The sequence below is a fragment of the Crocuta crocuta genome, unplaced genomic scaffold (assembly GCF_008692635.1).
Source record: "Crocuta crocuta isolate KB4526 unplaced genomic scaffold, BGI_CrCroc_1.0 scaffold546, whole genome shotgun sequence".
Lineage (NCBI taxonomy): Eukaryota > Metazoa > Chordata > Mammalia > Carnivora > Hyaenidae > Crocuta > Crocuta crocuta.
Window position 1 is genome coordinate 4660374 of NW_027527441.1, and position 15484 is coordinate 4675857.

General features: G+C 35.3%; 1 protein-coding gene across 1 annotated transcript in view; it reads left to right on the forward strand.

Moving 5' to 3' along the window:
- The first annotated feature begins 10155 nt into the window (after nt 1-10155).
- TEX15 (testis expressed 15, meiosis and synapsis associated) overlaps nt 10156-15484 on the forward strand; it is a 57226-nt gene continuing 51897 nt past the window's right edge. The window contains exon 1 of the mRNA XM_077760944.1: nt 10156-10294. Within this exon, the coding sequence (XP_077617070.1) occupies nt 10156-10294 (139 nt within the window). The remainder of the gene's footprint in view (nt 10295-15484) is intronic.

The window sequence follows — 15484 nt, forward strand, 5'->3', positions numbered from 1 at the left end:
AATGTTTTTCTTTTATATTCTTTGTAAACTTAGAGTGACTGTTAGCATTAATTTATTTTCCTATACAAAATATCACCACTTTCTATATAGCATTCAATGAACTAGCCAATTCCAAATCAGAGTATACACTTCACTTATAAAAATGTCAAGTTTAATAAATAAACTTAAAAAAAAAGAAATCAAGTGAATTCTCATACCTGCTTCTGCATTTAGTCTTCTGCAGTTTTTGTTGTTTTGGTTGAAGAATGTGAAGATATGACCTCACAGATACGTAGGTGGAAAAGAGGACCTGCTGACACCTTGAAATGCTCTTAGGGACCCCTACAAGTTTTCAGATCACACTTTGTGAATTGCTACTTGAGTTTTGAATTTGCTTGAATTGCAAGTTTGAATTGCTATTTATACCGAGAGAATGGAGTTACTAGGTCAGAAGATAATGCACATCTTCAACCTTACTATATAATGCCTAATTTTCTAAATGTTTTCTAAAGTGACAGTACCAGTTTACACAGTCACCAGAAGTATATGAGAGTTCCACTCGTTCTGGCACCTTTTTAAGCATTTGATATTGTCAGACTTGAATATTTTCTGATCTGAGAGGTATGGAAAAAGTATTTCATTATAGTTTTAGCTTTTGTGTTTTTGTTTTCCATATGGCTAGATTCTGTTTAAATACCGTAGACTCCCTCACTGATTTGAAATACCATTATTAACATCTTCAAAATCTTGGAGACTTTTGGTTTTTTCTCTGATTATGGTATTCCATTGTTTATTTTTATGTCGATAACTACAGTTTTAAATTGCCTTTTACTTTCCTCTTATTAATAAAACCTAAATTTAATTGAGTGATATTTACCCAGGTAATTATAATTGCTGTAATTACTGAATAAATTATAATATTGAATAGTGCCAGTTTTCTTTCTCCAGTTGCTTTTCAGAATTTCCTTGATTATATACCTTTTTTCCATATCACCTTTAGTATTATTTTTGTCAATTTCAAGATTGAATCAATCTTGTGCTGGCAGCTCAGAGCCTGGAGTTTGCTTCAGAGTCTATGTCTCTTCCTCTCTGCCCCTCTCCTAACCACACTCTGTTTCTTTCAAAAATAAATAAACATTAAAAACATTTTTAAGATAATTTATGCACATTTAGCTACTCTTCTGCTTCTATTTTTATTCTGGAAAATTCTAAAATGTATGAAAATAGAACACGATGATGAATCCCCAGGTACCCATTTTTAAGCTTCAGTAGTTATTAACTGGATAATTTTAAAACAAATAACCCAGATATTACGTCACTGTGTGTGTGTGTGTGTGTGTGTGTGTGTGTGTGTGTTAAATCAACTATTGATTTTAAACCAACTTTAGTGAGAATGAAACCTAGGAAAAAGAGATGAAATATATGAACTAGGGGTGAAGAAACATGAAGAATAAAGGTATAAGTTTAAACACAGGTCACTAAAATTTCTATTCTAAGGAAATAGAACAATGCCACAACAATATTCAGAGATAAAATTGCAGAGAGTTCACACAAATATCAAAGATACCAAACATTAAATACCAAGTCCATGAAATATTTACACTAGAACATTATAATGAAAATGCAGAACACCAGAGATGAAGAGATTTTAAAGCTGTCAGAGAAAAAAGTTTTGCCCTTAAATGAGTGACAGTTATATTGGAGGTGATTTCTTAATAGGAGCAGTGGGTCACACTAAGTAGTGGGATAATAATCTTACGAGTGCTGAGAGAAAATAGCAGTCAGTCTAGAATTTTATACCCAGGAAAAATTAACCTGATACAGCATGTCTCTCAAAAAAATAGAATTTGTCATTCAATTGTAAAAGATTTAAAGCTTTCCCTTTAGGTTCAGGGAAAAGACCAAGTCAGCTGCCATTATCCCTTGTATTTGACATATGTTAGAACTTCTAGCCTGCCCAGTAAAGCAAGCACAAGAAATAAATGTATAATAGTTGAAAAAAAGAAACAAACTGAAAATCATTATAATATGCCCTTCCTCATTCAGAGGGGTTATGGTTGTTCATGAAGATAAATTATTAGAATCAATAGGAGCTTAGCAAGGTTGCTGGTGGTCAGTGTATAGAAATCAGTTTCAACAAAAGTCATTTTGCCTAATAGTCGAGTGTATTTATCACACTGACGTCAGACTGCCTAGCTTTGAATTCCAACAAATGCTTCTTGTTTTCGGTCCTTGGGCACATTATTTAACTTAATACTTTTTTCCCTAATTTAAAATAAGGGAATCTCAGGAATATGATTAAGCAGATCAATATATATCTAAAGCACTTAGATAAGTGGTTCCTAATAAGTGTTACAGATAAATATTATCATTATCATGAACACCGTTTTAAACATTAGCAGTGAATAAAATATAACTTTTTAAAAAGATGGGGCGCCTGGGTGGCTTAGTCGGTTAAGCGTCCGACTTTCGCTTAGGTCATGATCTCGCGGTTCGTGGGTTCGAGCCCCGCATCGGGCTCTGTGCTGACTGCCAGCTCAGAGCCTGGAGCCTGTTTCAGAGTCTGTGACTCCCTCTCTCTCTGACCCTCCCCTGCTCACGCTGTCTCTCTCTCTCTCTCTCCTAGAAATAAATAAAAACATTTAAAAAAAATAAAAAATAAAAAGATAACATGTAGTGATTTAAAAATTATAACAAACTTAGAATAAATTCTTTATTTTTTTAATGTTTATTTAGTATTGAGAGAAAGAGTGGAGGGGGCACAGAGAAAGGGAGACAGAGAATCCAAGCAGGCTCTGAGCTGTCAGCACGGAGCCTCATGTGGGACTCAAACCCCACGAACCATGAGATCATGATCTGAGCTGAAGTTAGACATTTAACTAACTCAGCCACTCAGGCACCCCAGAACTTACAATAAAGTCTTTAAAACATGTTAGATCCTTGTGGAAAAAAATAAATCTTTATTGAAAGGTATTAATAACATCATTAAGTGGAGAGATAGCCCATGTTCAAGACAGGAAGACTCACATAACACTTCATTGATCAGTAGTACACTAGTGAAATCTCAATTAAAACCAAACAAGATTTCTTATTAGACATACTTATTTTATTTTTTATTTTTAAATTTACATCCAAGTTAGTTAGCATACAGTGCAACACTGATTTCAGGAGTAGATTCCTTAATGCCCCTTACCCACTTAGCCCATCCTCCCTCCCACAACCCCTCCAGTAAGCCTCTGTTGTTCTCTATATCTAAGAGTCTCTTAGGTTTTAGACAAACTTATTTTAAAATATGTATGTAGAAGCAAAGATGTTTCAAAAAACAAATCTTTTTTTTTCTTTTGGTTATACCCTAACGTATATCAAGATTTATTATTGTGTGGTGTTGGTGCGGGAATGCAGAAAGACACCAATAAAACAATCAGAGAGCCTAGACATCATGCATATATGGAAAGTTGATTAATGTCAGAGATATCAGATAAATAGGGAAAGGAAAGATTTTTCAAATAAATGTTAGCATGGTTGTATGGAAAAATTGAGCCCTTCTTGCCTCAGACTAACATGAATTCCAGGTTATTTAAGGACTTGAAGGTAAAAGGCAAAACTATAAAACTTTTTGTAGAAGACAATAAAGATGATACTCTTTATAATCTTGGGGAAAATTTTTTCTTAAAGTTTATCAAAAGCAAAAACAAAATATAAAGGAAAAAGTTCATAATTTCATCCACATTAAATATTTTTCAAAAAAGTGAAAAGACAAATTTAAAAAGTGAAGGGAAATTATTTGCAACAAATGTGGTTGGTGACGTGCCAGTATCTCAAAAAGATTTTTTTTTTTTGAAAATGCTTAAAGTAGAATAACTAGCCTCATAGAAAAGTGGGTAAAAAAAACTTGAACAGACATTTCACAGGTTTGAAAACATGAATGACCAATAAAACTCAGTCTTATCAAAAATCAAATGCAAACTAACCACAGTGAGATAGCATTTGCAGATAACAGATCGGCAGAAATTAGAGACTGCCAATATCAAATAGGTGAGGATATGGAATGACTGGAACTCTACTACACTGCTGATGTTAAGATAAAAATCCAGTATAATAAAAGGTTGAGAAATTAAACTACACAAAAACTTAAATTTTGCTATGGGATACAAATGCCATAAACAAAATTAAGACAAAAATATTGCAACATTTATTATGACAGACAAAAACTAATTTCTCTGTGTATAGAGTCCTTACAAATCATTAAAAACCATCTTACTTGTAAAAAAGGAAAAAATGGAGAAAAAGATAGGAACAAGTGACAGAAAAAATGACTCCACCTCACTAGTAATGAAAGAAATGCAAATTAAAACCACAAGATTTTGTTTTTGTTGTTGGCTAAAATTAGTTTCATAAAATACTAAAAATCGTCAAAGAGAATATTCTCTTATTTTTCTTATATAAGTAAAAATTAATTAAAACAATAATAAAAGCCAAGTAAAGATGAATTATTAAAAGACTGAGAAAGCACCACCTGAAATCAGGATTATGAAGTCACAGAAGTCAGGGAAGAGTGTATTATTTCAGGGACAGATTGGTCAAGAGTATCAAATGCAGAGAGGCCAAGTAAGTTATGAGCCGGAAGTGTGCTTCCGTGAGCTTCCGTGAGTGAGAGACTGATGGACACACTGACTGGTAACTGAAGATTGCTGTTGAGGTGGAGTTGGAAATCAAAGGAGATTGAGGAGGAAGTAAGAGGTGATCTAGACAAGGGCATATATGACCGTGGCAGAATCCTGTTCTGGTTTTGAAATGATCAAGTTTGAGCCTGTTTAAATGCTATTGGACAAGATGCAGAGAAGCAAAATGAGTAAGGATTCACTCACTTTGAAATTCATAATACAGTTATAGAGATATTTGAGACAATGGGAGTATAGGAGAAAGAGCCCTGAAATGGAAATCAGAAGACCTAGTTTTTATTGTCCCAATTCTTTGATAATTAGTTGTGTTGCTTCATCTCTAACAGGGGTTGGCAAACTTTTTCTGTAAAAGATTCTTTAAAAAAATATTTTAATCTGTAGGCCCCACAGTGCCTGTCACATTTATTCAACTATCCTTTTTAGTAAGGCAGCCATGGACAATAGATAGATAAACTGGTGTGGCTGTGTCCCAGTAAAACTTAACATAGACCCTTAAATTTGAGTTCCAGATAATTTTTTAAGTTGGCATGAAATACTATTCTTGACCTTTTTCCAGGCATTTAGCTTGTAGTCCCTATAAAAACTAATAGTGGGCTATCATTTGCCAATCTCTGATATATAAAATAAAGAACAAAAATGTATTTTATCTCTACATTGGATAGTCTTAACTGAGGGATTCTTGGCTTAATTTCAGTAAGTGTATAAGTAGCTTCTCATATTGTGACCTGATTTAGCCATTTGCTTATCAGAAATAATTCTTAGTCTGAACCATTTAGAATTCTGCAGCACTCAGAACCTACTCTTGTGACTTAAGTTCTGAGAGTATTCTTTATTCATCATTTATTTATTCATCAGGAACTCTTTCCTGAGATTACTAGAGGAATGAATGATCTTTGCCATATCTGCATATCATTACAGTAATTTCTGTAATATTCTAAAATAGACTTATTTTTTACTTAAGTATATTTTGGGATGGAAAATGAATAGAAAATCAATATTTGTCAGAAATAAAAGGTAGGTGTAAAAATAAGTTACAACAGTATTATTTGCCAGGAAATCCTGAAANATTGGGATGGAAAATGAATAGAAAATCAATATTATTTGTCAGAAATAAAAGGTAGGTGTAAAAATAAGTTACAACAGTATTATTTGCCAGGAAATCCTGAAACTAAGGCATTGTTTTTGTTGTTGTTGTTAAAGAAAGATCAGCAAAGTTTTAGAGATTTTAAAGATAAATTAATAACAAGCTGATTCATATAAAAGTTTGAAAGAGAACTGAAAAAAAAACTTTCTCATTAATGCTTTTGTGTATCTGCAGTTATCCTGAGTTACCTTGTATAAGGACTCGACTGAAAGCAGTTAAGTCTCATTAAAGAAACTCTAGGGCTAAGTTTTCAGTTGAAACAGGTTCTGTTATTAAGACTCTTTGATAATCAGGTAAAAGATTTTGCAGATTTATTTAGTAATCTCTAATCTCCCCAGCATTCAAATCCTTAATGTTAACGATGGTCTTTGGAAACTCAATACTATTTCTTCTAAAATAGACTTGGAGAGGATCAGATCTTAGACTGACTATTTGACATAAAAGGGATTTATTCTTTGGTCATTACTTGTCCTTGAAAAATGTATTACAATTCATAATGCACACAGAGTAACACACTGCAGAAGTGAGTGAGTTGTCAGAGGTTAGTTGAGAAGTTGCTAATATTAGAGAGCTATTAAGAGCTAATATTAGAACCAGTATCACTTGACTTTTAACCTGGTTATCTTTGCAATCCTGTGCTTCTTGACAAATACTATAACTTGGTTCCACCATAGGATAGGCCTTAGGAATATACAAATAGGTAATTGTGTGCAGTTATAGGATACAGGTGCTATGACCATGTGAGGTATTATTGATATTATTAGCCTCAAAGAAGTTAGGCATTTTGCCTAATATAACATTGTTAATTAATGGTAAAACCAAAATTTGAAACATTATGGTTTTTTGCCTTTCTAAGTAAAATTCATTCTTCATCTGTCTAAAACTTCATCTAAGTTTTCTCTTACAAGCTGATATACTCTTTTACTCCCAGAAATTCCGAAGCCCTCTTCCTTTCCGCTTTAGCTTGACTTTATACCTTATGTTTCTTGCCATTTGCCCTGTGAGCACCGCCAGCCCACTGTTAAAGGGAAGCAGCGATAATGGAAACATAAAACGTAGTGTTTCTGATATTTAGCAGTTTGCTATAGATTTTTGGTTCTTGTTATCAATTTATCTGTCACTTCCTCTTTCCTAAGATGTTTTTTAAAAAAGTCATAAGTCTATGAAATAGTCTGTTGCAATAATCACTTAATTTTTCTTTTTTAGTGTATAGGCAAAATACTTTTAAAAGGTTTATGTAGTAAGTGAAATGTGCACTATTTCCTATTGATCTCCCTTGCATTGCTGGGATGAACTCAGGTTGTTTGTGATATATTAGTATCATTTGTATTTTTTAAATTATTTTTTAAGTTTATTTGAGAGAGAGGGCACAAGCAGGGTAAGGGCAGAGAGAGAATCCTAAGCAGGCTCCACATTCCATGCTGAACCCAACATGGAGCTTGATCTCACATCACTTGAACTGAAATCAGGAGTCAGATGCTTAACTGAGCCACCCAGGAGCCCCATAATACCATTTTTATTTTTAGAATCAGTTTGTAACTTCTAATTTAATTTCTTAACAGTACTAAGATGATGAATTCTTTTAATTCCTTCTTAAATCAGTTTTAGTGAAGTTTTCCTAGAATGTATTACTTTGTATAATCTTTAACTGTATCAGCTTAACATTGCTCATAATATACATACTTCTTTTTTTAATGTTTATTTATTTATTTTTGATAGAGCATGAGCAGGGGAGAGGCAGAGAGAGAAGCACGCTTCACACTGTCAGCATAGAGCCCAGTGTGGTGCCTGATCTCACGGACTGTGAGATTATGACCTGAGCCAAAATCAAGAGTCGGACACTCAATCATTTGCATACATATGTGAAAACATATCCTGTTATATACTGCAGAACAGGATACGTTTTTGCATATATATAAATAATAAATAGGATTATGGGACTGTGATATGTGAATGTAAAGATTTGTGTAATTTGTTATCACTTTAATATGGCTGAGTTGTTTTGGCTGATGTTTTTCAAGTATTATTCCTACTTGAAAAATTGCTGGGTGCAGCTTATTTAATAACATTGAGCCTGGGTGGCTCAGTTGATTAAGCATCTGACTACAGCTCGGGTCATGATCTCACAACTTTGTGGGTTTGAGTCCTGCGTCAGGCTGGAGCCTGCTTCACATTCTATGTCTCCCTCTCATTCTGTTCCTCCCCTGCTCATACTCTGTCTTTCTCTGTCTCTCAAAAATAAATAAACATTTAAACAGTTTTTAAAAAAAGAACACTGAATCCCATTTTACCCTGAATATTCATTTTTCATTATAGTTTTTAACTTTTAACTTAGTATTATCCTAAGCACTAAGGAACAAAATCAGTGAATTTCAGGGGCCCATTTTATCAGCAAATTGTACTAGAGGAACATTGTATAAGAAACCATACAGCTAAAAAGGAAGGGAGGGAGGGAGGGAGGAAGGAAGGAAACCATACAGCTAGAATAGTATCTATCTTTCCTGAAAATACAATTTACCTATAGATAAAGACAGTATTGAGGATTGTTCCAGAACTTGACTCTTGAAGTATATTCAAGTGATGATAGTATACTTTTGTATGCAGTAGGTATAGATCATGATTAATTCAAGTTTTCTTGTAATTTAAGTCATTAAATAAATTATTCTTCCTTTTCCCCCTTACTGAACTACCAGATGAGCATGGCTATCCTGACAGCTATCTCTCAAGTGGTATATCATGGCAACAGTATTCCTTTTGTTGTCGTTAAAGATTTTATTTTTACATGACCTCTACACCCAACACGGGGCTCAAACATACAACCCGAAGATCAAGAATCACGTGCTCTACTGACTGAGCTAGCTAGGTGCCCTGGCTCAAGATAGTGTATCTTGTGTGTNAATGGACACTTAGGCTCTTTCTGTGTTTTGGCTGTCGTTGAGAGTGCTGCTATGAACATTGGGGTACGTGTGCCCCTATGCATCAGCATTCCTATATCCCTTGGGTAAATTCCTAGCAGTGCTATTGCTGGGTCATAGAGGAGTTCTATTGTTAATTTTTTAGGAACCTCCACACTGTTTTCCAGAAGGGCTGCACCAGTTTACATTCTCTTGTATGTATTCTTGTTAGGCGGCAATACCACTGTGTCTATCAGTGAGGCTACATGAGAGAAAGGCTGATTTTCTTCTCTTTCTAGAGGTTTCTGTCAATTCCCTATTCTGATACATGTTTGGGAGATTGTAAGATCATCTTCTATAAAAGGTGGAGTGGGATTAAAGGGAATATCTTTTGTGAACCTTCTGTAGAATTTTATCCTTTGTGATCCTTCTGTAGAATTTTGGCAGCTCTTAATGTAGATTATGATCTAAGTTTGAACTAAGAAGTTGGTGGCTATCAGGTGGTCCATGAACCATATTATGAAATGGTATGAAAAATCCATGTCTCCGTATATTTCTCTGTGTGTAGACTCCATAACTCTCCTTGAGTACCTAGTATAAGTTCTACTTGAAAGGTTAAGAATTACTATATGTATTAGGTGGGAGGACAGGGAGGGTTGAAGAGAGAAAGGAGGAGGGAGGAAAAGAAACTTGTTACGGTATGACAATATATGAGGTGTTAATCCACTTATAGAGTGATACTATGGAACATTAGCCAATGATTGACTTTTTAGGCAATCCATTGTAGGGATAGTCCTGTAGTAGTTGGTTTACAACTTTAATTAAGTTTCTCCCACAGGAATAGATTCTAATTTAGAGAATTCATTCTGTTCACAGAAGTGTATAGACAAAATACTTCTAAAAACATAGTATATGGCAGGAATTTTACCAAATGTTAATAAAAAATAGTTGTTCAGGGGTGACTGGGTGGCTCACTCGGTTGAATGTCTGGTTTCAGCTCAGGTAATGATCTCACAGTTGATGAGCCCCCAAGTCTTGCATCAGGCTCACTGCTGTCAGCATGGAGCCTGCTTCAGGTCCTCTGTACCCTTCTGTCTCTGTCCCTACCCCATCAAAATTAAATATTTTTTAAAAATTGTTGTTTGGAAGTTATTAAGCTTTTCAGGAACACACACTTTTAGTTACCCAATTACAGTTATATGAATTACATAGAAAGGGTCTGTTAGAAGCTACAAAATAAATATTTAAAGCATTATATAAAAGCTGAAGCTGTTAATTCATTTTTTATTTTGGGTAACCTGACAAATTGAGTTTGGAACCTGTTGTGAGTGTGACCAAGTCTATGTATTCAACTCCATGTAAGAAATTTTAAACAGTTTTACTGCCATTGCCTCTTACATATTAATTGACCTTTTGTTTAATAATAATTTTGGGTTGATTTTAGGCCACCAACAAAATGGAAATGAAAGAGATTGCTAAACATAGGACACTATTGAAAATGAACTCAACCAGTGAACCTTTATTACTTGCTGGTGTAGAAGACAATCCTTTGAAGAAGTTCACTATTCCCAAGATCAGGAGGGCAGCTGGGAAAGGTAACATTTACTACTTCCATGGAAGATGGGATTATTTCATAACTATTACTGCATTTTTCTGCTTCTTAGTTTTGTGTTCATCTGTTGTTTTGACTATATAAATTAGATTAAATTATGCCTTTAACTCCTTAAACACACATGTACCTTTGGCTCACACAAAATGAGACAGACATGTCTCCTATCCCTTTCACTAAGTACACTTAGAAATGCTGTCCATCATACACAAAACAAATACTAGAAGACTTTGAAAGGTGTAGAGAAGAAGATGGACCGCTTAAGTACCCTGGGACTCAAAGAATGTCACTGCAGTGACATGTTTCCTCCATGTCTCGGATTAGATGCCAACAGTCCAGAAATGCCAGCTGGAATAGACGCAGAAAACCCCAAGAAAAGGGTCTTCTCCCTTGCAGAGGACTAGGAAATACACATCTTAGAAAGAAACTTATTTGACAATATACACCTTACTCCTACAAAAATTTAGGGGGGGAGGAAATATAACCAGTACACCTTTGTTAGCAAGGCTGAGTGGAGGGCTTAGACTTCCACCCGTGCCTCTCCCCTTCATGGCAGTAACAGGTTCCCCTTCCTGTCACCCCTCCCTTGCAGTGTCAGTGGTTTTCCATCCCTGCCCTGTGGTGGTGAGTTACCCCTTCTCACTTGGAATAGAGTCAGTGAAGACGAAATATAGAGCGTGGACTCCTATCACACCTGTCAGTTACAAGACACCTGTCCCATTCCCACATTGGCAGTGGAGGCAGAGTCAGGAGCAGTGAATTCTACAGCTTTCTCATGGTAACAGAGCATCCTGCGCAAGGTGTCATTGGAGACTCTGTAGAGATCCAGGACTTTGGTCCCATCCGGTGGTAAGGAATTAGAGCCTCCCCTTCCTTACTGGCAGTTTCCCCTATTAGCTCAATTTCAGTAGAAGCTTAACCCAAGATTAAATATGATCCAGAATCTCTTAACAATATCCAAAATGACCAAAATAAAATTTTTGAAATCACTCATTTACCACCAACCAGGAAAAATATCAACTTGAATGAGACAAGATAATCCATAGATGCCAATACTCTGATGAAATAGATGTTGGAATTATCTGACAAGGCTCTTAAAGCAGCCATTATAATGATGTTTCAGTAAGCAATTATGAACACTCTTGAAACAAATGAAAAAATAGAAAATCTCAACAAACGAATAGAAAAATGTAATAAGGAACCAAGTACAAATTTTGGAACTGAAAACTACAGTATTCAAAATAAAAACTCAGTGGATGGATTCCAGAGAAGAGTTGAGAAGACATTGGGATGAGTCAGTGAATTTGAGATAATAACAATAGAAATTGCTCAGCCTGAACAACACAGGAAAACATACCCACACACAGAGAAGAAAATAGCAGAGCTTCAAGGACGTGTGGAACACTAATAAAAGATTTAATATCTTTGTCCTCAGCATCCTCAGAGTAGAAGAGAAAGAGTGTGGAAAAGTACTTGAAGAAATGTTGGCTAAAGAATTTCCCAAATTTGGCAAAGGGAATAAACTAGAGCAACCACATATCTATAGGGGAAAAATTTTTTTAAGTAAGCTCTATGCCCAATAGGGAGTTTAAACTCATGACCCACAAGATCAAGAGTCATGTGCTTTACCAACTGAGCCAGCCAGGTACCCATATTGGGGAAAATGTTTTTGAATGACAGAAGATTTCTCATTAGAAACCATGGAACCCAGAAGAGGTTGCATGATGTTGTTTAAGTGTAGAAAGAAAAGAACTGTCCACATAGAGTTCTGTCCCTGGCAAAAATACCTTTCAGGAATAGAAGTAAAGTAGACATTTTCAGATGAAGTAAATTAAAAATTTTTTCATCAGCAGATCCACCCTGAAAGAATGACTAAACAAAGTTCTCTAAACATAATGACAAAAGGAGGAAGCTGGGAACCTTAGGAATGAAGGAAGAATAATTGGAATTCAAAATATAGGGAAATGTAATGGGCCATTCTTCTCTTGAGTTTTGTAGTTATGTTTGACAGTTGGAGAAAAAATTATAACATTCTCTGATGTGATTCTCCGTGTATAGAGAGGAAATAATTATAAAGTGTGATTTTGGGGCACCTGGGTAGCTCAGTCAGTTAAGCGTCCAACTTCAGGTCATGATCTCCTGGTTCGTGAGTTTGAGCCCTGTGTCGGGCTCTGTGCTGACAGCCAGCTCAGATCCTGGAGCCTGTTTCAGATTCTGTGTCTCCCTCTCTCTCTGACCCTCCCCTGCTCACGCTGTCTCTCTCTCTCTCAGAAATAAATAAAACATTAAAAAAAATTTAAAGTGAGATATTACTATTGGAAGGAGTTGGGTGAATGGGAATATAGGTGCTCTCTGTATTATATATTACAACTACATGTGAACGTACAGTTACCTCTGAATTAAAAGATTTTTATAAAAATAGATCAAAATGAATTTTTTAAATGTTTGATAAACCTGCAGGAAGTCAGGAAAATGAAATAGAGAATTGAACAATGGAGGAAAAAATAAACCAATAAATGGCAGGCTTAAGCCCTAACATATCAATTATATTAAGTGTAAATGATCTATGCCAATTAAAAACCAGGGGTTGACGCAATGTATTTTAAAAATTTACTGAAGTTTATAATGTTGATAAATTCACTTCAGATATAATGATATAGATTTTTTAAGTAACATAGGCAGAAAGATAGGCCATGCAAACCATCAAAATAAAGCAAGACTAGCTTTATTCATATCAGATAAAGTAGACTACTGAGGAAAGAAAATTACCAGGAACAAAGAGGGATATTGCATAATGATGAAAGAAAGGGTCAATAAAACACAGCAAATCTTAATGTGTATACATCAAACAATAGCGCTTCAGTATACATGAAGCAAAATTGTTAGAACTGAAAGAAGAAATGGCCAAACCCAGAATTATAGCTGGAGACTTTAGCATACTTCTCTCAACAATTGATAGAACTATTAAGGCAGAAAATCAGCAAAGATACAGAAGTACTTAACACCATCTAGCAACAGGATCTAGTTGACATTTATCATGACTTCACCCAACAATAGCAGAATAGATATTCTTTACAACACTTCATTTGACACCAAGAGAGACAACATGTTGGGCTATGAAACACATCTCAATATACGTAAAGAGTTGAAGTCATACAGAATATGTTCTTGGACCATATAAAAAGAAGAAATTCATAGAAAGTAATAGAAAGGTCTCAAAACACATGGAAAATAAACAATACATTTCTAAATATTCATGAGATTTCAAGGGAAATAAAATGCACTGGATCAAAATGAAAATACAATATAACAGAATTTGAGGGACACAGCTGAAGCATTTCTAACAAATTTATAGCACTGAATACTTAACATTAAAAAATAGGAAGGATTTCATGTGATCTAGTAATTCCACAACTGGGTATTTATACAAAGAATACAAAAACACTAATTCAAAAACCTCTGTGTTTATTGAGGTATTATTCACAATAGCCAAATTATGGAAGCAGCCCAAATGTCCATTGATAGATGAATGGATAAAGAAGATGTGGAATGAATACACACACACACACACACACACACACACACAGTGGAATCCTATTCGGCCATAAAAAAGAATGAAACCTTGCCATTTGCAACAACATGGATGGACCTAGAGAGTATAATGCCAAGCAATATAAGTCAGAGAAAGACAAATACCATGTGATTTCACTCATATGTGGAATTTAAGAAAATGAATGAATAAAATTGAAAAGAGACAAGCCAGTGGGGCACCTGGGTGCCTCAGTCAGTTAAGCATCTGACTTTGGCTCAGGTCATGATCTTACTGTTTATCATTTTGAGCCCCCCATCCAGCTCTGTGCAGACAGCTCACAGCCTGGAGCCTGGATTCTGTGTCTCCCTCTCTACCCCTTCCCTGCTCATACTCTGTCTCTCTCTCTCTCANGACCTAGAGAGTATAATGCCAAGCAATATAAGTCAGAGAAAGACAAATACCATGTGATTTCACTCATATGTGGAATTTAAGAAAATGAATGAATAAAATTGAAAAGAGACAAGCCAGTGGGGCACCTGGGTGCCTCAGTCAGTTAAGCATCTGACTTTGGCTCAGGTCATGATCTTACTGTTTATCATTTTGAGCCCCCCATCCAGCTCTGTGCAGACAGCTCACAGCCTGGAGCCTGGATTCTGTGTCTCCCTCTCTACCCCTTCCCTGCTCATACTCTGTCTCTCTCTCTCTCAGAAAATAAACAAACATTAAAAAATTATAATAAAAAAAAGAAAGACAAGCCAAAACCAGACTCTTAATTATAGAGAACAAACTGATGATTACCAGAGGGGAAGTGGGTAGGGAGATGGTAGGTGAAGGGAGTTAGGAGTACATTTATCTTGATGAGCACTGAGTAACATGTAGAATTGTTGAATCACTATATTGTACACTTGAAACTATATGTTAACACTGTATGTTAACTGTCCTGGAATTGAACTTTCTAAAAATAGGAATGATTTCATAACAGTAATATCAGCTTCTGCCTTAAGAAAATAAGAAAAGAATATCAAGCCCAAAACAAGCAAAGGAGGAAAAATCAATGAAAAATAGTTGGTTGATTGAAAAAATAAAAAACTTGACAGACCTTTAGCAAGACTGATAGAAGACCCAAATGTTACAAATTACCATTATCAGGAATGAAGTGGGATATCATTTCTGACCTACAGCATTGAGGGTTAATAAGGAATACTATGAACAGATCTACTTACGTAAACTTGACAACTTAGATGAAATGGGCCCAATTGTCAGAAACTATAAAGTTACAAAACATTGTTGGAAAAGAAATCTCCAGACTCAGATGGTTTCACTGGAGAATTCTAAAAATTTTATTTATTTATTTTCTTAAATGTTTATTTTATTTTTGAAAGAGAGTGAACATAAGCTGGGGAAGAAGCAGAGAGAGAGGGGGACAGAGGATCTGAAGCGGGCTCTGCACTGGCAGCAGTGGGCACACTGCAGGGCTCGACATGAAATCATGACCTGAGCCAAACTCAGACACTCCACTGATTGAGCCACACAGGTGCCCCAGAATGCTATACATTTAAAAAAGAGTTAATACAAATTCCACAGAAGTTCTTCCAGAACATAGAAAATAATTTTATGATATTAAAACCAGACAAATGTAATACA